The sequence below is a fragment of the Scyliorhinus canicula genome, chromosome 17, assembly GCF_902713615.1.
Source record: "Scyliorhinus canicula chromosome 17, sScyCan1.1, whole genome shotgun sequence".
NCBI lineage: Eukaryota > Metazoa > Chordata > Chondrichthyes > Carcharhiniformes > Scyliorhinidae > Scyliorhinus > Scyliorhinus canicula.
In genome coordinates, this window is record NC_052162.1 from 54,884,538 (window position 1) to 54,908,340 (window position 23,803).

A 23,803-nucleotide genomic window follows, 5' to 3' on the forward strand; every position below is an offset into this window, starting at 1 on the left:
TACAAAGCAGTTGAGTGTCCCAAATCAGAATGTGAAGCTGATCACCACTAAAATAATTATCCTCTTTAAAAACATTGTGGTGATATTTAGTTTTCAAAATAATACTTTTTTTTTAGATTCTGATCATTTTGAATGATTGGAAGAATGGTAATTGGTCCTGTTGAGGAATCCACCGATTAATAATGTTCAGAGGTGCTCAACACTGGATGTTATATGGTGCTTGCATTGCAAACAAAACTTTGGCTTCTTTTAAAGCTATGTTTCCATTGAACGATAGTAACACAAGAGTTGAATGCAAATGATATCATATTCTTCTGATTGTCTGTGTTTCTCTGTACTTGACGCAACCTATTATAACATCTTTATTCTGGTCAGTGTTTATTTTATAGCTGATGTGATAATACTATTGATCATGAAGGATTACTTTGTTGAAGAAAGGTCTATTGACTATCCTGCAAATCTGTAAAATTCTGTTTCTGCAGGTGGTGTGACCAGGATGACTGTATCATTAGTGGTTATCATGTTTGAACTAACAGGCGGGCTGGAGTATATTGTACCATTAATGGCTGCAGCAATGACCAGTAAATGGGTGTCTGATGCAATCGGACGAGAGGGCATCTATGAGGCACATATTCGGTTAAATGGCTACCCATTCCTGGAAGCAAAGGAGGAATTTACACACAGGACTTTAGCAATGGATGTAATGAGACCTCGACGTAATGACCCTCCTCTGACCAGCCTCACTCAGGATGGTATGAAGGTAGAAGATGTGGAGACAATCATTAATGAAACAACATATAGTGGATTCCCTGTGATAGTGTCAAAAGAATCCCAGCGACTTGTAGGCTTCGTTCTCAGAAGAGACTTAATAATTTCAATTGGTGAGAACTTTGAATTGTGTAACATATTAGAGCATTCTTTGTAAATGAGCGTATAATGGTTTGTAAAGTTAAAATATTGGTTGTGAATTAGCGGCCCCTTTACCCGCAGGTGCAATCCCATAGTGGCCCCTAAATCTCACAAGTGGCCAAATATGGGATTGTGCTAGTTTGAGATCTTCCGCCCCCCCCCCATTTTAATAAATTTATAGATAATTACTTGACATCATAACATCCGCCCACAGTATTTCTTCCCACCCACAGATGTGTGCTGTCATGTTGGTGCGATTCACCATTGGTTTTCAAAAACTAAACCAGTCATGATGACCACGCCAGGGGCACAGAGGTGCATGTAGCCCCCGGGAGTTGAGGGACATGCCTGAGCATTGCCACCTGGCACTCTGGCAGTGCCACCAAGTGTGTGGATTCCTCTTATCCATGGGAGGTGCATGTGGGTGGGGGCATCTGCTTCTGCGTATTGGGGGGCTCCCCTTATCCATGGGGGGGAGGGGCAGGGGGTCGTTCTCCTGCAGCACTTGGGTGTTGGGGGTGTTCCCCTTATCCGTTGGGGGGGTTGCAGATGTTTGTCGTTTGGGGTGAAGGAGGGGGAGAACATGTCCGTTGGGGTGAGCTTAAATTTAACTTTAACATTGGGCGCCCTTTCAAATTGGAGCCCCAATCTCAAAGTTAAATTGAAGGCCCGCCCCTCCAGCTGCCTGTGTGATCCTCGCAGCACTTTGAAATTGCACAGTGTGCTGTTCAATCAGGGAGAGAAGGCGACTGTGAAGTCAGCAAGTTCCACACAGCTTCTCTTGCCTTGAGATTCAGGCTACTAGACTAGAAGGGCTTGAGGTTCATAAGGAGGAGGTGTTAGCAATTCTGGAAAGTGTGAAAATAGATAGTCCCTGGGCCGGATGAGATTTATCCTAGCATTCTCTGGGAAGCTAGGGAGGAGGTTGCTGAGTCTTTGGCTTTGATCTTTAAGTCATCTTTGTCTACAGGAATAGTGCCAGAAGACTGGAGGATAGCAAATGTTGTCCCCTTGTTCAAGAAGGGGAGTAGAGATAACCCCGGTAACTATAGACCAGTGAGCCTTACTTCTGTTGTGGTCAAAGCCTTGGAAAGGTTTATAAGAGATAGGATGTATAATCATCGGGAAAGGAATAATTTGATTAGAGATCGTCAACACGGTTTTGTGAAGGGTAGATCGTGCCTCACAAACCTTATTGAGTTCTTTGAGAAGGTGACCAAACAGGTGGATGAGGGTAAAGCAGTTGATGTGGTGTATATGGATTTCAGTAAAGCGTTTGATAAGGTTCCCCACGGTAGGCTATTGCAGAAAATACGGAGGCATGGGATTCAGGGTAATTTAGCAGTTTGGATCAGAAATTGGCTAGCTGGAAGAAGACAAAGGGTGGTGGTTGATGGTAAATGTTCAGACTGGAGTCCAGTTACTAGTGGTGTACCACAAGGATCTGTTTTGGGGCCACTGCTGTTTGTCATTTTTATAAATGACCTGGAGGAGGGCGTAGAACATGGGTGAGAAAATTTGCAGATGACACTGAAGTCGGTGGAGTTGTGGACAGTGCGGAAGGATGTTACAAGTTACAGAGGGACGTAGATAAGCTGCAGCACTGGGCTGAGAGCTGGCAAATGGAGTTTAATGCAGAAAAGTATGAGGTGATTCATTTTGGAAGGAATAACAGGAAGTCAGAGTACTGGGCTAATGGTAAGATTCTTGGTAGTGTGGATGAGCAGAGAGATCTCGGTGTCTATGTACATAGATCCTTGAAAGTTGCCACCCAGGTTGAGAGGGTTGTTAAGAAGGCGTACAGTGTGTTAGCTTTTATTGGTAGAGGGATTGAGTTTCGGAGCCATGAGGTCATGTTGCAGCTGTACAAAAATCTGGTGCGGCCGCATTTGGAGTATTTCATGGAATTTTGGTCGCCGCATTATAGGAAGGATGTGGAAGCATTGGAAAGGGTGAAGAGGAGATTTACCAGAATGTTGCCTGGTATGGAGGGAAGATCTTATGAGGGAAGGCTGAGGGACTTGAAGCTGTTTTGGTTAGAGAGAAGAAGGTTAAGAGGTGACTTAATTGAGGCATACAAGATGATCAGAGGATTAGATAGGGTGGACAGTGAGAGCCTTTTTCCTCGGATGGTGATGTCTAGCATGAGGGGACATAGCTTTAAATTGAGGGGAGATAGATATAGGACAGACGTCAGAGGTAGGTTCTTTACTCAGAGAGTAGTAAGGGTGTGGAATGCCCTGCCTGCAACAGTAGTGGACTCGCCAACACTAAGGGCATTCAAATGGTCATTGGATAGACATATGGACGATAAGGGAATAGTGCAGATGGGCTTTAGAGGGGTTTCACAGGTTGGCGCAACATCGAGGGCTGAAGGGCCTTTACTGCGCTGTAATGTTCTATGTTCAAAGTACAAAACTGGTTTAAAAGCTTATAAATTACATATTACACACTTTGGAACATTATGGTAATTTAACTGAAGTTTTTTTGTCCCTTTATTTTCAGTTGTTAAATAAATAAATGGTATTTTTATACATTATGAAACAAAAACATTTAGATTACTTGATTACCCACCCAGTTATTGATAATTGCACTTAATTATTTGGTGGTAGAAAAACATTGAACATAATGTCTAATATGTTTTTTGTCCTGCATCTGCTTATAGAAAATGGAAGACAGCGACAAGATGGGATTGTCAGCACTTCTCTTATTTATTTTACTGAACATCCTCCTGTGCAGCTTCCAAACAACCCGGCTGCACTCAAACTGCGCTCTGTCCTGGATTTGAGTCCCTTCACAGTGACAGATCACACACCCATGGAAATAGTGGTGGATATATTCCGCAAACTGGGCTTAAGGCAATGTCTTGTTACTCACAATGGGTGAGTATTAAGTGTGTGTTGTCTCAAAGGGTGAAATACTCACATATGTAAACTTCTATGGCCTCAAAATTCCTGAGGTTAGATTTATAATTTGTATGGAACTGCTGAGAATACTAGATAAATTCACCACTCAAAATTAATTCTGAATTTATATGCATCATCAGCGTATTTCGCTCAGATAAGTGACATCCATCGCCATAAATCTGTAGGGAACGGTTTTAAGACCTCTCTCTCTCTCTGCCTGAGAGAAACTTGGTGCAGGCTCGAAATCCAGTGAGAATTAAAAAACATGATTATCTCCGACGTGATAGTGTTTTATAATCAATGTAGTAGTGAGAATCGCTCCAAGGGAGCCCGGTACCAGAAATCAGTATAGCCCTGGGGAGTGGGGTTGTAGCGAGATGCACAGGGCACTGACCCTGGCACAGGTTGGCACTGCCTAAACCTGGCAATATTAACCTGTTCATTCCAACCTGTAGTCCCCTAATGAGAGCCCCATGTTGAGGCGGGGGGGGGGGGGGGGGGGGGGGGGTGAAGAAGAAGCTTCCAACGATGATTGTCGGGGATGAGGGAGGGGTTCAGCTTGTGACAATTGTCGGAGGCGTGGGGGGGGAGCCTCGAGACCTCCGAGATGTGGCCTGGGTGCCGTCCTGCTGCAGTGCTGGTATGCCCCGATCGGTTTGAAGACTGTTCCTGCTCACTTTTTTTCCCAAGAACATGAGAAATGCCGCTGACGGATTCACTCCGTTTTTCTCACCAGGAATAACACTTTGTCATTTTTTGATAAGATTGCACCATTTTCTGTGGCTCTAGTCACTGAGAAATATATAGCAGAGCAGATGGAAAATGGCAAACGTGAACTGAGTGTTTTTGCAGCAATGCTATATTTTAACTCTTAATCTGCTGACTAATTAAGACCATGCGTAGAAGCAATGAAACAAAAGTCCCAAGTCCAATCCTGAGTTGAATTGCTGATTTAGTTGTTTACTAAAATTGCCCTGCAAGTGCTGAAATACAAATGGTCAAATTGGCCAAAATCTTCGCCCCTGGTTGTAATTCTTGTCTCTTACTGCAAAGTACACATGTCTAAATGTTAGTTGGGAACCGACTGAGTTTGGACAGGATGATTTTAATAATTAGATAGCGGCTAATAACTTGCATATTAAGAATGACCAATCATATAACAGTGGAAGGCTGTCTGTGCCAATGATACTTTGCCATAAGCACAAATCTCTACCTTTAGAATCAGAAATACATTGTTTAAAAAAAAATACTATCTTCAGAACACTAACAAAAAATGTCCTTTCGCCCAGTTTTTGCACTTGAATAAATTGTGCCAATGAAACTATCTAATTTATTGAATATTTTGTGCACCCTCATTTTTATACTGTCAGAACAGTTTGCTTCCCTTTGTTATTTCTGATGTAATAGTACCAATGTAGTAACTTATAATTAATTCTCATGGTACAACACTAACTGTTTCCTCTCTTTTGCAGGCGGCTCCTTGGTATTATCACAAAAAAAGATATATTGAAACATATTGCTCAGATGGCCAACCAAGACCCTGACTCCATTATGTTTAACTAAAATAAAATTTTATTCATATTAATAGAGATTCCAGAGAGGACAGTTTTATTTCTGACAATGTGCTCTGACTGGTGTCAGCATTGTACCTTAAGTTCTTTCTGAAGATCGAGAATGATGTACCTCATGTTCACTGAGTGTCCGACTTTCAATTGCACTACACGAAGTACGGAAATTTTTTCAGAAGTTTTTGGATAAGCACTGTGGAACTACGTGGTGATTTAATGAAGAATTCGTCTAATTGTGTTCTTTCCTCGACAATTTGTATTAAATTTACTATAATAAGGGTAACATTGTCACTACTGGGTGCATTAATTGTTTGGGGTTTACCAGATAACCTAGATAATTCATTTTATCTTTGGACCTGTTGAGGATTAGGATACCCCAACATTGTCAGATATTGTAGTCGAGTACGGGTTCTGGTATTTTGGTACATCCTCGCTGAATCATTAAATAATATTAGTAATGTTATTGACCTATATATTATCAGTGTTTTCTCTGAAGAGCAACCTATTGTGTGAATATTTTTAAAATTTATTTATTCTCCCAATGAACTACTTGACATGAATTGTCCTCCGAATGAAGGTCAACCATACCAGCAGCTATGTGAGATCCCTTGTCAGCCATCTTTGTTGTAACTTGATGTTTACAGGACTACCAAATGAAATAGTCAAATCCTGCACAACTAAATGTAGATAAATCTATCTGCGGGGCTTTGTAAATATGAGAGGAATCACTCAAATCAATTTTTTTCACTGAAATAAACAGTTCTGCAAATTATTCCAATTGTTTGAAATTACTTTTTTGTATTTGTGAGATAATTTGTTTATTTCCCCATAGATTGCATTACCTGTTTCAACTATATCTTCACAGTAGACTTTCTGGAAATCAATGCTTTCATCAAATTATCCACTTCCCACTCACCCCAGATCACCAGTAGCTGAAGATTTGGGCAGAGCCTATTCCATAACCCTTGCACTACCTTTCATGACTGAAGACCGAAGTAAAACTCTTCCACTTGTTTTTGTTTCACACAACAGTGTGGGTGATTTGGATCTCAGTAAATTAGGGGGGAATTGTGTGCATCATTACTCGGATGAAATTGATAGATTTCTCGATATTAACAATATCAAAGGATTATGGGATAGTGCAGGGAAATGGCGTTGAGGTAGAAAATCATGATCTTATTGAATGTCAGAGCAAGTCCAAATCGCCTACGACTATCCCTGTTTCCTATGTTCTGCTGATGTGCAGGGCGTTGGCAGGTATTGTATGTATCAGAACAGTGTCATTTCTTTTCACATCTTGTCAGAATTTAAAGTTGTTCATTGTTCAGAATGGTTGCTTAAACCTTGTAGAAAGAATTTCAACATTTTATTTTGCGATATACTTTACCTAAATTTTTGGCAAATTTCTTCACTTAGTGTTTATTCATAAATCAATAATGCACAATAAATCAGGATGCTTGAAGTCAAAATGACCACTTACTCGTCACTACAGGCACATCTCCAACACTTAGACCTGTGTACGATGCTGAGTTAGCACCTAGCATATCTGCAGTTGAAATTAATCAAGAGTAAAATATCTTGTGTCCATCTCCTGCAGTGTGATCCCTTCACCCTCTCAGAAACACAGCTTAACACCAAACAAGAAATTCAGTTCACTATCTTCTGGTTACGAATAAACAATTAAATTGCCTGTCCTACTGGACTGCACTGAAATGTTTTATCCTGTACATTTACTCCAATATAATCATTCAAAATGCTTTGCATCAGGGCAGACTTTGGCAGCATTTTCTTTGTGCAGATTGCAAATTGAAGGAAAGTAGCTAAATGCATGATAAACAGATATAGCTTTTAGAAGAGAAGGGAGGCAGATGACATGGCAGGTTAATAAGTAAAATACTTGTGTAATCGGTCCCAAGCAACACAAGCATCCTTCGAATAAGGCTATCCATAATTTGACAATAATTGATCCAAATTACTGCTACTTCTCAAAGAGGCTGCAACAATTATTGATGTGAGAAATGGAAATGCACTGGTACAATAGGGTTTTTCTGTATTTTAGGTTGGAATGCATTGTTGGTGTGTTGGGGGGATTTCTAAATCGCAGAATGTTGAGAGAAAGTTTTTAAAAAGGTTAGTGACAGCTTTTATGTTATGTTACTGTTCAAGTATATCATGAAGTGTCATTATTGAACTTGATCCTCCGCTTCAATTTATTCAGATTACAGATCAATGTGCTGCATTATGTTGATCCAAATCTCCCCCAATCGCAGAAGAATCGGGTTGGTGCAGTGGTAGCTCCCTCATCTCCAAGTCAGAAAGTTCTGGGTGTCACTTCCACTCCACTTAAGGTCATCATCTTGACATGCCCGGGTTTAGTGCTGCTAGAGGTGTTGGGCAGGATTCTCCATCCCAGGACCTCGGATTGCATTCCTCGGGCAGCGATCCAATTGCGATGAACTAGCCTCCAATGGCAAAGGGAATGAGGTCCACGCCGCACGCCAGGGGGAGCATGGAAATAAATGCAAATGTGTCTTAATGAGCCATTTACATCTATTTAGCAGCAGCAGAGCCCTATGCTCCAGCCTCCCACGATTCTCCAGTCCCTGCGGCTGGGAATCACATGGGCATGGATCACGTGGTATTTACCAGTGTGGCCATGACATGGTGTGCAACTTGGCCCACTGAGAGATACACCACGCTGGTAGACACCAGCTGGTGACAGCCACTCCCCCAAACAAAGCACTGCCGACCACATCTCCTCTAGCAGCCCCCCCCCCCCCCCCCCTCCCCAAGGGACCCTATAATAGGGGGGGGGGGGGGCAGGGATCCCTGTAATAGGGGAGATACACTACAGCACCTCGTAATAGGGCAACGCCCTGCCTAAAGGACCCCCATTCACCCCTCCACCCACACCCCCCCCCCCCCCACACACAGACCCCATCCCACACAGACCCACCCCCCCCCCCCCCCCCACCCAGAAAAGGTGCCCCTGTCTGGAAGCTGGAGAGCGGTCCAGAAAAAGGTGGTGGGAAGCATTATATCTGTACAGCATATTTTGCAGCTCCATGTGTCCATTCCTCGGAAAGCAGCTGTGTCTGGCTCCCACAGATCCATTAGCTGCATGCTACTCTTAGCTTTCCAGTAGTGGCCTGCGATTGACAGCTTTACAAACAATCTGCAGCTTTAAACCATTCCTTCCCCTTCACGTTCAGTTGCCTAAGTGGTGAAAGCGAAATTTTTGTAAATATTGACCACATCAAAGAGGTAAGTGAGGTGAAATTACAAGCTTGAGTGATTGGAATGCACTTAGTGCTTACCTCACTTGGTTGTTGTTTCCTACGTTATAACAGTGGCAACATTTTAATTGTATTTCATGACTGTAAAGCACTTTTATATCAAATACAATTTTAAAGGGGAACTCCCTCAATTGGCAGTGATCCATGCTCAGACAGAACATGTGTCAAAGAAAGGGCTACAATACTGTAGTGCCAATTCTCCATCCTGTGCACCATTCAAGCATGGTAATTCACTGGGACGAAGAGATCAGTGAATTTATCGTATCATCCTTGTCACAATCTGGGGGTGACTTCTGAAATTGCAGAGCTCTGATGAATCCATTCTTCACGAATTGTGTACAGGTTTTGGTCACCATGCAAAGGTTCCAAATGATGAAATATTTTACAAAAAGTGAATAAAGATTGGCAATGCATTTTCAAACTGGTATTAGAATCATTAAAACAAAATGGGTTATAGTGATGCAAGCCAGGAGATGGCTATAGCTTTGTCTGGTTGGATGAGCTAAGGTAGGTCAAAAAGCTTTCCACATCGTAAAGTAGCTTATGAATTTGATAGTTAAATCCACTCCAGATGTGCTTCAGAATAACAACAGGGCTGATCTCAGCTGTGGGAACAGGGTCATAAGCTTGATGAACCGTGTCTGATGTGAGAGCATCTGGAAATAAAGTGGTGCTCCTTTAGTAATCTAACTTATTTATCGCAATCAGAAATGCTGCATGTTTGTGTCCTTGGCTTTTGGATTCTATGATAAATTTCAGAAAAATCCAAAATATAGATTGGCCTCTTAAAAGCTGGAAGCTCTATTATTACTGGGATCTTACTTCTCATCAATATGAATTGGTAGCCCAGTAAATCAATAGTTTATCAACTATTAAGTGGAAATTGACTCTTACGCGCAATTATATTCATGTTGACTCCTAATTTATGCAATGATCTGTTGATGGTTTCAGTTGTTGGCTGAACTTACACACAACCATAAATGTTGAATTATACATCACTGCAATATGTAAATCACTCCTTATTAGCTTCACAAAACGTTTATCCTTGTTACTAATCTTTTGAGGTTTTAATATCAAATTGATATGTGATCCTAGTCTTTCAGTATTCCTTTGATTACTGAATGGACAATAAGACACCAAAAGGTTATATTTTGGAGGCTAAATTTAGATTTATGTTAAGTACCACACACTAGAAATGTGCAAACTGGGCATTGGCATCACAAAAGCCGCAGCTGGTGTGTTGATTTCAGCATCGTGCCAGATTGCTGGTGATTGTCGAGCCTAAATATGTGAAACGATCAACAGCCTCCAGCGTCACATTATAAATGCTAATAGATGACACTATGGCAACATCCTGGACCGTGTCATTTGTCTTCCTGACGATGGTGTCATTTGATGGTCAGACCAAACTGTTGTCTTGGATCCCAGGCAAGCGAGCTGGAACAGCTTTCCATCAGTTGTGGTATTTAGACATCCTCTGTAGATGACCTGAAGGCATATGGGAGCAGCACAGTCAGATCAGCCATGTTGTAATTGAATGGTTGAGCTGGTTTGAGTGGCCAAGTCACCTTGATTCCCTGATTATCTCAGCCTTGAACATACTTAACGACCCAGCCTCTACCGGCCTCTGCGGTAAAGAATTCCACAGCTGACAATTATGGAGTTACGGTGAAGCAGAATCCAGTATTTGTAATCCCACCATACTGTTCAGCAAACTACCAAGGATTTCAGGAGCAACTTTCCAGGGACGGACTGCATATTCTTATGTCCAGGCCATGGTTCTTCCTTCATAAATATTTAACACCTCAGCTTTATGAGTATTTAAATTATCTTTTATTTTCTTTGATGCATCTTTTGCCTCTCCAGTACCAACTAGGATGCACCACTTTGTGTTGCCGAAAGTTACTAGAAAACCACTTCCATTTTTTCTTATTCATTTCTTCTCTCCTGAATCGACAAACTCTGCCTGGGGTACATTTCCAGACACCAGCAGCCTTTATCGTCAAAACACAGAAACCTTAATGGCACAGAAGAAGGCCATTTAGCATATCGTATCCATTCCAACTGCAAAATAATTATCTACCTGGATCCCACCCTCCAGCTCTTGATCAATCATGTTCTGTAGGCCACGGCACCTCAAGTGCATATCCAAGTATTTTTGAAAATGCATTTGGTGTTTCTGCCACATTTTCAGGCAGTGGGTTCCAGAGCCTGATCACCCTCTGAGTGGAGCTAGTGACCCCCTCAATTCTCCTATCGATTACTTTAAATCTGTCCCCCTGAATTAACCTCTATTAATGGTAATAGGTCTGTGGCAGTGTAGCCACTTTAAGGGAATGGGCTCGCTGGGCCACGTGACCAGCTCCGGGCCAGTCACATGGGAGCGTATGAACCCCAGCCAATTAAGGAGGTTGCACAGGGCCCCAGGAACATGACCCTCCTCCATTGATGTCGCCAGAAATATTCCAAAATTGTCCTGTTCGTCCAGACGCTCACCATCTGCCATGTACAGCAGCCGAACCCAATCCACGAACCCTTGGCCAAACCGACCCAACACCTCCAACAAATACGCCCCGTCATAATAAAGCGGCAATGTCCGGCAAAAGGACGCCGGTGTCTACAGTGTGGCAAGCTTGGCCACTATGCAGCCCTTTGCAGATCTGCTCCACCGCTCAGCAGCCAGCGATCCCAGCTGCGGCGCAGAAGTGTCCGCTCAATACAACAAGGCATGCCAGATTCCGATCCCGACAGCCCAACAGACCCTGATGCTGAGTGCCTCAAATCCCCATACCGGGTGGGCATCATAACAACGCATGCGCTGCCGTCCACCACGACGGCGAAGCGCCTCCCGATCCTTAGTGTGGATCCCGACGACGAGTGGTGTGCTGTCCTCACAGTTAACAAGGCTCGCATCTGGTTTAAACTGGACACCGGCGCATTGGCGAACCTCATCTCAAAATCCAACCTCGACACCACCCGCGCCAGACCAAGTATTCTTCCACCGGCCTGCCAGCTCCTTGACTACAATGGCAATGCCATAGTTGCCAGTGGCTCGTGTCAACTAGAGGTATCCAATAAGGCGATCAAGGCCACGCTGCGGTTTGAAATCGTCGGGCCTGACAAAGCATCCCTGCTCAGTGCTCGAGCCTACAAGCTCCTGAACCTGGTTCAGCGCATCCACACCATGTCATCATCACCAACGACGGCCTCGCCTGATGGAAACTTGCAAGCCGACATAGATGACATCATCTCGCAGTAACACAGTGTATTCGATAGAATGGGCACGCTCCCATACCGATATAAAAACCTGCTCAAGCCGAACGCCCCCCCTGTAATTCATGCACCACGCCGGGTGCCGGCACTCTTAAGGATCGTCTGAAGAAGCAATTACAGGACCTCCAAGACCAGGGCATCATATCGAAGGTCACAGAGCCCACAGACTGGGTCAGCTCCATGGTCTGCATCAAGATGCCATCAGAAGAGCTTCGCATTTGCATTGACCCGAAGGATCTAAACCGCAACATCATGCGGGAGCATTACCCGATACCAAAATGTGAAGAGTTGACCAATGAAATGGCTCATGCCAAATTCTTTACTAAGCTGGACGCCTCCAAGGGTTTTTGGCAAATACAGCTGGATGCGTCCAGTCGCAAGCTGTGCACGTTCAACATTCCGTTCAGTCGCTACTGCCACAACCGGGTGCCTTTTGGCATCATATCTGCCAACGAAGTATTTCACCGCATCATGGAACAGATGATGGAGGGCATCGAGGGGGTGCGAGTGTACGTTGATGATGTCCTTATCTGGTCCACAACACCCCAGGAACACATCGCGCGCCGCAAGAAGGTATTCCAGAGAATCCATGAACATGGTCTCCAGCTCAACAGGGCCAAGTGCTCATTTGGTCAATCGGATATCAAATTCCTAGGTGACCACATCTCGCAGCAGGGCGTGCGGCCAGATGCCGACAAGGTCTCGGCGATCAACGCCATGAAGACCCCAGAGGACAAGAAGGCAGTCCTCCGCTTTCTCGGGGTGGTCAACTTCCTCGGGAAATTCGTTCCCAATATGGCACCCCACACCACTGCCCTCCGCCATCTCGTCAAGAAGTCGATGGAATTCCAGTGGCTACCCACGCATGAAGAGGAATGGCGTGAGTTGAAAGCAAAGCTCACCACAGCCCCGGTTCTAGCGTTCTTCGACCCAACCAAGGAAACCAAGATATCAACAATGCAAGCCAGGACGGCATTGTGGCGGTGCTCCTTCAGCAGGATGACTCCTCGTCCTGGCCTCCAGTGGCGTATGCCTCCAGAGCCATGATGCCCACTGAGCAATGGTGCGCTCAGATTGAGAAGGAACATCTGGGCCTCCTGACAGGGATAGTCAAGTTTCACGACTATGTTTATGGCCTGCCAAAATTCACGGTAGAAACGGACCACAGGCCTCTAGTCCACTTTATCCAGAAGGATTTAAATGACATGACACCTCGGTTACAGCGGATTCTTCTTAAGCTACGCCGCTACGACTTTGAACTTGTCTACACAAAGGCAAAGAGCTGATCGTTGCAGATGCCCTATCCAGGTCCATTACCACACTGTATGAACAAAGTGACTTCATCTGCCACATAGAAGCCCAAGTGCAGTTGTGTGCCACCAACCTTCTGGCTTCTGACGAACAGGTGGTCCAAATTTGTGAGGAAACAGCCAAGGAGTGTGATGCAGCGTGTGATGCAGCACCTTACTAATGGCTGGCAGAAGAGACATTGTACCCAGTTCTATAACGTAAAATACGACCTGACGATGGTGGAAGGCATCCTTCTGAAACTCGACAGGATCGTAATTCCTCAGAGCATGCGAGCTATGGTGCTGGGCCAACTCCATGAGGGTCACCTTGGGGTCGAGAAATGCCGACGCAGAGCTCGGGAGGCAGTCTATTGGCCGAGCATCAGCCAGGACATTGCCAACACATTCCTCAACTGCCCTACATGTCAGATGTTTCAGCCAGCTCAACCCAAAGAAACGTTGCAGCAGCACGAGATCGTGACCTCTCCATGGTCCAAAGTCGGTGTAGACCTTTTCCACGCCAAGGGGCGTGACTGCGTACTCCTGCTCGACTACTTCTCCAGTTACCCAGAAGTGGTGAAACTGTCCGACCTGACGTCGAAGGCGGTAATCAAAGCCTGCAAAGAAACATTCACCAGGCATGGGATACCGCTCACGGTAATGAGCGACAACGGTCCTTGCTTTTACAGCCAGGAATGGTCTGATTTTGCACAGTCCTACAACTTCCGTCATGTAACCTCCAGTTCCCACTACTAAACGGGAAGGCCGAGAAAGGGGTCCATATTGTAAAGCGGTTGCTGTGCAAAGCTGCAGACTCAGGCTCCGACATCAACCTGGCAATGCTGGCATGCAGGGCAACCCCACTGTCCACTGGGTTGTCTCCAGTGCAGATGCTCATGAATCGCAGTCTGTGAACCACGGTTCCAGCCGTCCATGTTCCAGACCTTGACCACCTCACGGTCTTACAGAAAATGCAGCAGTCACGGGCCCAACAGAAAGCCACATACGATGCTCATGCCACGGATCTCCCCGAGCTGGCTCCAGCTGATCGTGTTCATGTACAGTTACCTGAGGGCGGCTGGTCAGCCACAGCTGTTGTGATCAAACAAGTGGCCCCAAGATCGTTCCTTGTCCGCATGGCTGATGGCTCCCTGCTGCGGCACAACAGACGGGCACTGCGAAGAGTTCCACGCCCGCTACCTCACCGAAGTGCCCCGCTGCCTACGATGCTTCCTCCAGACGTACCCTACCACGAGGCCACCGATCTACCAGCAATCCTGCCGGCCCACGTCACCACCGCGATGGCAGCGATCCCGGCTATCCAAGTGCAGATGGCTCCTGATCCACCTCTGCAGCGATCAACAAGAATTCGTTGCCCACGACAGACTAAATCTATAGACAGAACTTTTGTACGTTTTGTGACTTCATCGATTTGACCTCTGTAAATATCGTTTCGTTTGCCATGTATCTGCACTATCGACACCTTCCTATGTATATACGTTCATTTTGACACCTTTTGTATATAGTCAGGCATATATATATATATATCCGCACGCACACCTTATTTATTTATCCAAAAAAAAGGGGGGAGGTGTCATAATATCCACTCATGTATATAATGAGATGCAGACAGGCAGCGATTGACATACAGGATGACCAGTAAGCACACAGCACAGTGCAGCCAATCACCAGACAGGACACTACCACTATAAAGCCAGAGGGCACTAGGTCTCCCGATCTCTCTGGACCCAGCCACTGAGACAGTCGGAGTCCACGAGCTAGCCAATGCAAACACCATGCGGTAGCTAGTAAGTCTGGTCAGGCTAGTACAAGGTCTCCAGTCAGTTCAGTATAGTGTCGACCCACAGCTGAATTTGTATATTAGTTCTATCGTTGAATAAAACCGTGTTGGATCTACTTCAGTGTTAGAGGTCTGTTTCTAGCTTCACTGCATCAAGTGCAGTCCACATCGAACCAACCTGCCGAACACATCACACTCCACCCGATCAAAGGCCTTCTCCGCATCCATTGCCACTACTACTTCTACATTCCTGCCGCTCCGAGTGTATCATAACATTAAGCAGCCTGCGCACACTCGCCGACAACTGTCTTCCCTTCTCAAATGTCATCTGGTCCTCCCCTACCACCCCGGCACATAATCCTCCATCCGCGACACCAACACCTTTGCCAACAACTTCAAATCAACATTAAGCAGCAATATCAGGCCACACTGCTACGGGTCCTTATCCTTCTTCAAACTCAGGGAAATGGGTGTCTGCAACAATGTAGTGGGGAGCTCACGCCTAACCCTCACCTCATTCTCCATCCTCAATAGCAGCAGCCCCAGCTTCACACCAAACTTCGAATAAAACTCCACTGGGAACCCGTCCGGCCATGGGGCCTCCCTGTCTGCATCACACCCAGGCCGTCCATCATCTCTCTCAGCCGATCGAGGCCACCAGTCCCTGCACCCTCTCCTCCTCCACCCTGGGGAACGCCAACCCATCCAGAAATCGTATCATTCCCTCCTCCCAAGGTGGGGGTCCGACTCATACAGCCTCCTTTAGACTCAAATACCCCATTTACCCTCTCTTGGTCCGCCACCACCTTGCCTTTCACATCCCTCACCCTACCGATCACTCTCACAGCTGCCTGCTTCTTGATTTGGTGGGCCAGCATCCTACTCGCCTTTTCCCCGTGTTCATACGCTGCCCCTCTGGCCTTCAGTATCTGCCCCACCGCCTTCCCCGTGGACACTAACCCAAACTCCATCTGGAGCCTCTGCCTCTCCTTTAACAAGCCCTCCTCTGGCTCCACTGAATACCTCCGATCCACCCTCAGAATCTCATCTACCAGCCTCGCCCCCTCCTCTCGCTCCACCCTCTCCCTATGAGCCCGGATCAAGATAAATTTCCCCTAACTACCACATTAAGTGCCTCCCACAGCGTGGTGGCCGTAACCTCCCCTGTATCATTCAGCTCCACAAGCCCGGATGGCAGCCCTCACCCGCTCACACACCCCCTCATCCGCCAACAGCCCCAAATCCAACCTCCACTGCGGTCGTTGTGCCACCTGCAAATCTACCAGTGCGGTGCGAGGTTGGAAACCACAATCATCGAATACTCCCAAATCGGCCACCCCCTGCCAGTAGCACCTAATCCATCACAAAGAAATCGATCCTGGAGTACACCCAGTGCACATGTGAGAAGTATGAGAACTCCTTCGCTCTCGGCTTCCCAAACCCCAGTGGGTCTGCCCCCCCCCCCCCCCCATACGATCCAAGAGCCCCCTCAACTCCCTAGCCACGCTAACACCCTCAACGACTTAGGTCTAGACCAGTCCAACCTCGGATCTAGGATTGTATTAAAATTGCCCCCCCCCATTATCAGCCAGTGCGTGTCCAGATCGGGGATCCTCCATAACACCCACCTCATTCGGGCATAAACATTCACCAGGGCTACTGGCATCCCCTTCAACTTCCCACTGACCATCACATATCAACCCCCGCAGATTGACCACAAAGCTGCCCACCTCGAAAGCCACTTTCTTATTAACCAGCATCACCAGCCCCCTCGTCTTCATGTCCAACTCCGAGTGGAACACCTGCCCCACCCATCCCTTCTTCAGCCCCATCTGATCTTCTAAATTCAATAATCTCCCAGTCCTCCCAGTCCATGGTCTCTCATAAAATCCCTCGCCGTATCCTGCTTTTGATGGGTCACCCACAAGCGGGCAGGGTACACAGCCCTGAACTTCACCCCCTCCTTGTAGAGGGCAGCCTTTATCTGATTAGACCCAGCCCTCCGCTTGGCCAGCTCCACCCCCAGGTCCTGGTAAATCTGCAGCTCACTCCCCTCCCAGGTGCACTTGGTCTGCCTTGCCCACCTCAACATCTCTTTATCCAGGAACTGATACAGCCCCACCACAGCGGCTCCCCACCTGCGGCTTCCTCCTCCGCGCCCTCTGTACCCAGTCCACCTCGAGGGGCCGGTTGAAGGTTCCCTCTCCCATCAACTTCTCCAACATGCTCATCACAAACTTGGCGCACCTTTGATGCCTTCGCACATTCCCACGATCCTTAGATTCTGCCTCCTGGAGTGGTGCACAAGGTCCTCCAACTTCTCCCTCCACCTTTTCTGCTTGCTCAAACTATCCCCATCTCCACCTCCAGCGAGGTCAACCGATCCTCATGTTCCACCACCAACTCCTCCACCTTGTGGATTGCCAGGCTCTCAGCCGCCTGCCTCTGCTCCATCCACTTGATCGCCGCCCTAAGTGATAGGTCTTGACCCTTAGCCAAATCCTCTAAGGCCTCCTTCTCTGATGCTGGAATTTGATCATTAGGAACTCCACCAACTGCTCCGTCGACCACTGAGTAGGCAGTGCCAATCTCTTGCTCTCTGTCATCTTCACCTGTGACGCACCAGAGAGTTTTCATGCTCTAACTGCTCTCTCTTCCTCATGACACTCCTCACCCACCCGTTGAGCCATACACCAGCCCCACCAGAGGAGTATTACATTCCCTGGACACCCAGGTACCCCTTTCCCTCAAACACCACGCAGTTCGGGTGGGGAAGGACCAAACAAATCCACCTCATGCTGGATCCGCCAAATGTGGTGCCACTCACTCTAGAGCCGCCACCGGAAATTCCCATCGGAGATCCTGAAGGATCCTGAGCAAGCTCTGATATCCTTTGGCACATTCGGCCAGAACTATCAAACAAGCACCAAGATGAACCTTGGCCGGTCGTGAGGAAGGCCCTCCCCTTCAGATTCCTCCTACTCGTCTAGAGTCTCACCTCCTCCACGTTGCCCTCGAGGGGGCTGTCGTGCGGTAGAGACCATTCATTGTCCAACTCCTTCCGGAATGTGACTTTGCAAAGAAGGTCTGGAGAGAGCTATTTGGGCAAGTTTTTCACAAGGTTTATCCCAAGCATCTCTGTGACAGAGACTCTGCGCTCTAAAGGCTGTTCGACAGGATGAACGCTGTGATAAACATCAACTGCAGCTGGAGGACATAGAAACATAAAAAATAGAAGCAGGCGGAGGTTATTTGGCCTTACAAGCCTGCTCCGACATTCATTATGCTCATGGCTGATCATCAAGTTCAATACCCTGATCCCACCTTCCCCCCCCCATATTTCTTGAGCACCATTAACTTTGTGAAGGGCAGGGCAGCATGGTGGCGCAGTGGGTTAACCCTACAGCCTCACGGTGCCGAGGTCCCAGGTTCGATCCCGGCTCTGGGATGGAGTATGCACATTCTCCCTGTGTTTGCATGGGTTTCGCCCCCACAACCCAAAGATGTGTAGGATAGGTAAATTGCCCCTTAATTGGAAAAAACTAATTGGATACTCTAAATTTTAAAACAAATGTGAAGGGCGCTCTTTGACCTTCCCAAAACCTCCTGGTCCTCCAGTGCAAAGAACTGTCCCTGACCGAGTGTTGCAGACTGGCATAGGCCAAGGTACAAATCGACGTGCTCAGGGACACACTAAAGCTTGGGGCAGCAGCCTCAGTGACGCAATGGGAAAAGGTCACTAAAACCTTTCAGCCACAAGGGGCTGGGAACTGCGTCGAATCGCTTGGGCTTTATGCCTGACAGGAAACATACATTGTAAATATCAAGAGTGTTGAAATTGTACTGAGGCACCTCAGAATGGAACATGCTGTGTGGAGAAAAGTTGAATTCTATTACACTTCCTGTCATCTTCAATTTGAAACATTTACTTTCAGGCTGTATTCATGACATAAAATATATATTTATAAATATCAAGAGTGATTCAATTGTATTGAGACACCTCAGAGTGGAACATGCTGTATGGAGATAAATTGAATTTTACTGCACTTTCTGTAATTTCCAAGTCAAAAGGTTTTGAAATATATTTGTATACATTTTATGAATAAAGTATATTTTGGGGGAAAAAAGATTTTTGACAGAATGACATACATCACAAATCTGATTAGGCTGAAAGGTAACAAGAACAAACCAGAACAAAGAACAATACAGCACTAGAACAGGCCCTTCAGCCCTCCAAGCCTGTACCGTTCATGATACCACCCTTGGCCAGCACTCTCAGCACTTCCTAATGCCGTATCCCTCTAAGGCCATTCTATCCATGTGTTTGTTGAGATACCTTTTGAATGCTGTTAATGTATCTGCTTCCACAACTTCCCCTGGCAGCGCGTTCCAGGCACTCACCACCCTCTGTATAAAAAACCTGCCTCACACATCTCCTGTAAACTTTGCCCACGGACCTCAACCCTATGCCCCCTAGTGGCTGACCTCTCCGCCCTGGGAAAGAGTGCCTGCCCATCCACTCTATCCATGCCTCGCATAATTTTGTAGACCTCTACCAGGTCGCCCATCAACCTGCGTTGTTCTAATGAAAACAGTCCGAGTCTATTCAGTCTCTCCGCACAGCGAACACGCTCCAGACCAGGCAACATCCTGGTAAACCTCCTCTGCACCCTCTCCAAAGCCTCCACTTCCTTCTGGTAGCGTGGCCACCAGAAGTGTGCGCAATATTTCAAGTGCAGCCTTACCAAGGTTCTATACAACTGTAGCATGACTTGCCAGGTTTTATGCTCAATGCCCCGTCCAATGAACGTCTTCGTTGAACGTTGAAGACGTTCCAATGAACGTTGAAGACAACGTCTTCACCTTCAACAACAAATTCTTCATCCAGACGCACGGAACAGCCATGGGGACCAAATTTGCACCTCAATATGCCAACATCTTCATGCACAAGTTTGAACAGGACTTCCTCACCACACAGGACTTTCAACCGATGCTATACACCAGATACATCGATGACATTTTTTTCCTTTGGACCCACGGCGAGACATCACTGAAACGACTACACGATGACATCAATAAGTTCCATCCCACCATCAAACTCACCATGGACTATTCTCCAAATTCAGTTCCATTCTTGGACACACTCGTCTCCATCAAGGACGGTCACCTCAGCACCTCGCTTTACCGCAAGCCCACAGATAATCTCACGATGCTCCACTTCTCCAGCTTTCACCCGAAACACATTAAAGAAGCCATCCCCTATGGACAAGCCCTCCGTATACACAGGATCTGCTCAGACAAGGAGGAGCGCAACAGACACCTACAGATGCTGAAAGATGCCCTCGTACGAACGGGATATGGCGCTCGACTCATTGATCGACAGTTCCACCGCGCCACAGCAAAAAACCGCACCGACCTCCTCAGAAGACAAACACGGGACACCACTGACAGAGTACCCTTCGTCGTCCAGTACTTTCCTGGGGCGGAGAAACTACGACATCTTCTTCGCAGCCTCCAACACATCATCAGCGAGGATGGACATCTTGCCAAGGTCATCCCCACACCCCCACTACTGGCCTTCAAACAACCGCGCAACCTCAAACAAACCATTGTTTGCAGCAAATTACCCAGCCTTCAGAACAGCAACCACAACACCACAAAACCCTGCCAGGGTAATCTCTGCAAGACATGCCAGATCATCGACATGGACACCACCATTACACGTGGAAACACCACCCACCAGGTACGCGGCGCATACTCGTGCGACTCGACCAATGTAGTCTACCTCATACGCTGCAGGAAAGGATGTCCCGAAGCGTGGTACATTGGCGAGACCATGCAGACACTGCGACAACGAATAAACGGGCATCGTGCGACTATCAACAGGCAGGACTGTTCCCTTCCAGTTGGGGAACACTTCAGCAGTCAAGGACATTCAGCCTCTGATCTCCGGGTCAGCATTCTACAAGGAGGCCTTCAGGAGACGCGACAACGCAAAATTGCTGAGCAAAAACTTATAGCTAAGTTCCGCACGCATGAATGCGGACTCAACCGGGATCTGGGATTCATGTCGCATTACATTCGGCCCCCACCAACAAGCCTGGACTTGCAGAGGCCTACCGACTGAACTGGCTTGGGACAATTCACACCTCTTTAACCTGGAGTTACCTCTCTCTCTGCATCTTTGATGATTTGATTGCCTGCAGGTGCTCGCATTCCGGGGCATCTCTGACTGTGTCTATATAAACATTTCTGGAACAAGCCTTTCCATTCACCTGAAGAAGGAGCCGTGCTCCGAAAGCTCGTGTTTGAAACAAACCTGTTGGACTTTAACCTGGTGTTGTAAGACTTCTCACTGTGCTCACCCCAGTCCAACGCCGGCATCTCCACATCATGGCCGTCCAATGAAGGCAAGTTTCCATATGCTTTTGTGACTACCCTGTCCACTTGTGTTGCCACTTTGAAAGACCTGTGGACCTGTACACCCAGATCTCTCTGACTTTCTATATTCCTAAGAGTTTTGCCATTTACTGTATATTTCCCTTCTATGTTACAACTACCAAAATGCATGACATCACATTTGTCTGGATTAAACTCCATTTGCCATTTCTCTGCCCACTGCTACCCTCTTCCACCGCTACCCTCTGCTTTCTGTGACCAAGCCAGTTCTGTATCCAAGCTGCACCAGCCACTTTACAGATGCCATCAATTCCCATTCAGGCCCTTCCTGTTAAAGCTATATTTGTCTTCCTTAATCTGAGAAGAAGACTTCTTGGTTTCATTTAAGAAGTATAGAATCCCTACAGTGCAGAAGGAGGGCATTTGGCCCATTGAGAACAGGCACCGGAGTATGGCGACTAGGGGATTTTAACAGTAACTTCATTGAGGGTTAATGTAAGCCTACTTGTGACACTAATAAAGATTATTATTCAAGGTGGTAGACATCAGGGATTTGGAAGGTGCTGTCAGTTGCTGAGGTGCATCTTGGAGGTGCTACCATTGCTGCCACTGTGTGTCGATGGGAGTGATTGAGATTAAAATGGTAGAAGGGAGGCTGATGAAGCTGCATTGCCTTGGATCATGTCGAGCTTTTTGTTAGGAGTTTGACTCATCCAGGCATGTGGATGTGGTGAATGTGATTCACACTATATATAGTTGCCAATATCACTCCATGTATATATGTTCGTTATCTACCCGTTGTAAGATCAATGCTGTATATAGTTGCCAATATAACTCCGTGTATAAATGTTCACTCCCCACCATTGTAAGTGCAGTTGCACTATCCGACCACCAGGGGGAGTCGCTCTGGGAGTACGCGAGAGTTTGTACTGGGCTCCTCCCTTGGCTCCGCCCAGGACTCCTCCCCCTGGGACCGATGTATAAATCCAACTACACGTGTTCGCTGAATTGATGGTTCCGTCAGTGGAGACTATTTCAACACACTCCCAAATTGTGCCATGTAGATGGCAGACAGGCTTTGAGGAGTGAAAAATCACAACGGCAAGTGACCTGCAGCTCAGAGTCACACTCGTGGACTGAATGAAGGCATTCAGCAAAGTGATCATCCATTCAGCCTTTCGGCCTGCTCAATACTGAGGAGACCGCGACATAATCAGAAAATGCAGTGTACTAAATTTAAAGAAGTAGGTGTTCACCTGGAAGGAGTGTCTGGCTCCTTAAAGAGTGTAATTAAGGAAGGGGTTGTACGTGTTGCACCTCCAGCACATGCATGGTTAAGAATGAGGGAGAGTGGGTATTGGGAGTGACTGAAGATTGGACCTGGCTGCCCTGGCAAGAACTGTCCCTTTGTAATATTTAAACGACAGGAGAGGGGGAAATGGGTTTGGTGGTGGCATTATGCTGGAGGTGGCAAAAATGACAGTGGCGGATCATTAGATGGGGAGGCTGGTGGCATGGAATGTGAGAGCAATGGGAGTCGTACTTTGGTTTTGAGAGGAAGAGAAAAAGGCGGGGACAACAGTGGTGAGAATTGGGACAGACACAGTTGAAGTCTCTGAAAGCCATTGGTGGTGGTGGGGGACGGGGGCAGAGAGGAAGAGGTGGGGTGGAGCGGGAATCCTTGGTTTAGGAAAAGAACCTGTCAGAAGCTATGTTCTCGAAGGTAGCATCGTCCAAACAGAGGTGACAGAAACTGGGAGAATGGAATAGAGACCTTAAAGCAAATGGATTGTGTGGGTAAGAGAAAGAGAAGGCAAAACAAAATGAGACTGCTTCAAAAACAATTTAATTCATCACTTTACGGGGAAACAGAAAAGAGATAATGCCAGAAGAGCTGAAATTCTGTAGTTTCTGACCCCCCCCCTGCTGGCCAGCAAAGGACTTTAATACAGTGAAACATTCCAAAATGCTTCACAGGAACACTATCAGATGGTTTGACACTGAAGCGTACAAGTAAATGTTAGATCAGATACCAAAATATTGGTTAAAGAGAAGCTTCTTAAAGGAGAAGCGGGAGAGGTGTAGAGGGGAAGGTGTTTAGAAAGAGAATTCAAGACCTCTGAGTCTAGACAGCTAACGGTGGAGCAATTAAAATCAGAAGTGGCCAGGATTGGAATAATGCAGAGAGTTTGAATGATGATAGGGCTCAGGTAGATTACCGATAAAAGCGGGAGGCCATAGGGGCCTTTGAAAATCAGGATGAGAATTTTACAATTGCAGTGTTGGTGGGTCAGGAGCCAATGTGGGTCAGCGGTGACAGGGGTGATGGGTGAACGGGATTTAGTGTGAGTTAGGACACAGT

The 23,803-nt window shown here is 46.6% G+C and overlaps 1 protein-coding gene across 8 annotated transcripts in view; it reads left to right on the forward strand.

The window, feature by feature from the left end:
- clcn5b (chloride channel, voltage-sensitive 5b) overlaps positions 1 to 6,155 on the forward strand; it is a 116,483-nt gene extending 110,328 nt beyond the window's left edge. For all 8 annotated transcript variants that reach the window (XM_038775583.1, XM_038775582.1, XM_038775586.1 and 5 more), the window contains 3 exons: positions 483 to 881; positions 3,575 to 3,791; positions 5,288 to 6,155. In XM_038775583.1, coding sequence (XP_038631511.1) covers positions 483 to 881; positions 3,575 to 3,791; positions 5,288 to 5,378 — 707 coding nt within the window. In that variant the 3' untranslated portion in view covers positions 5,379 to 6,155. The remainder of the gene's footprint in view (positions 1 to 482; positions 882 to 3,574; positions 3,792 to 5,287) is intronic.
- Positions 6,156 to 23,803: the final 17,648 nt, after the last annotated feature.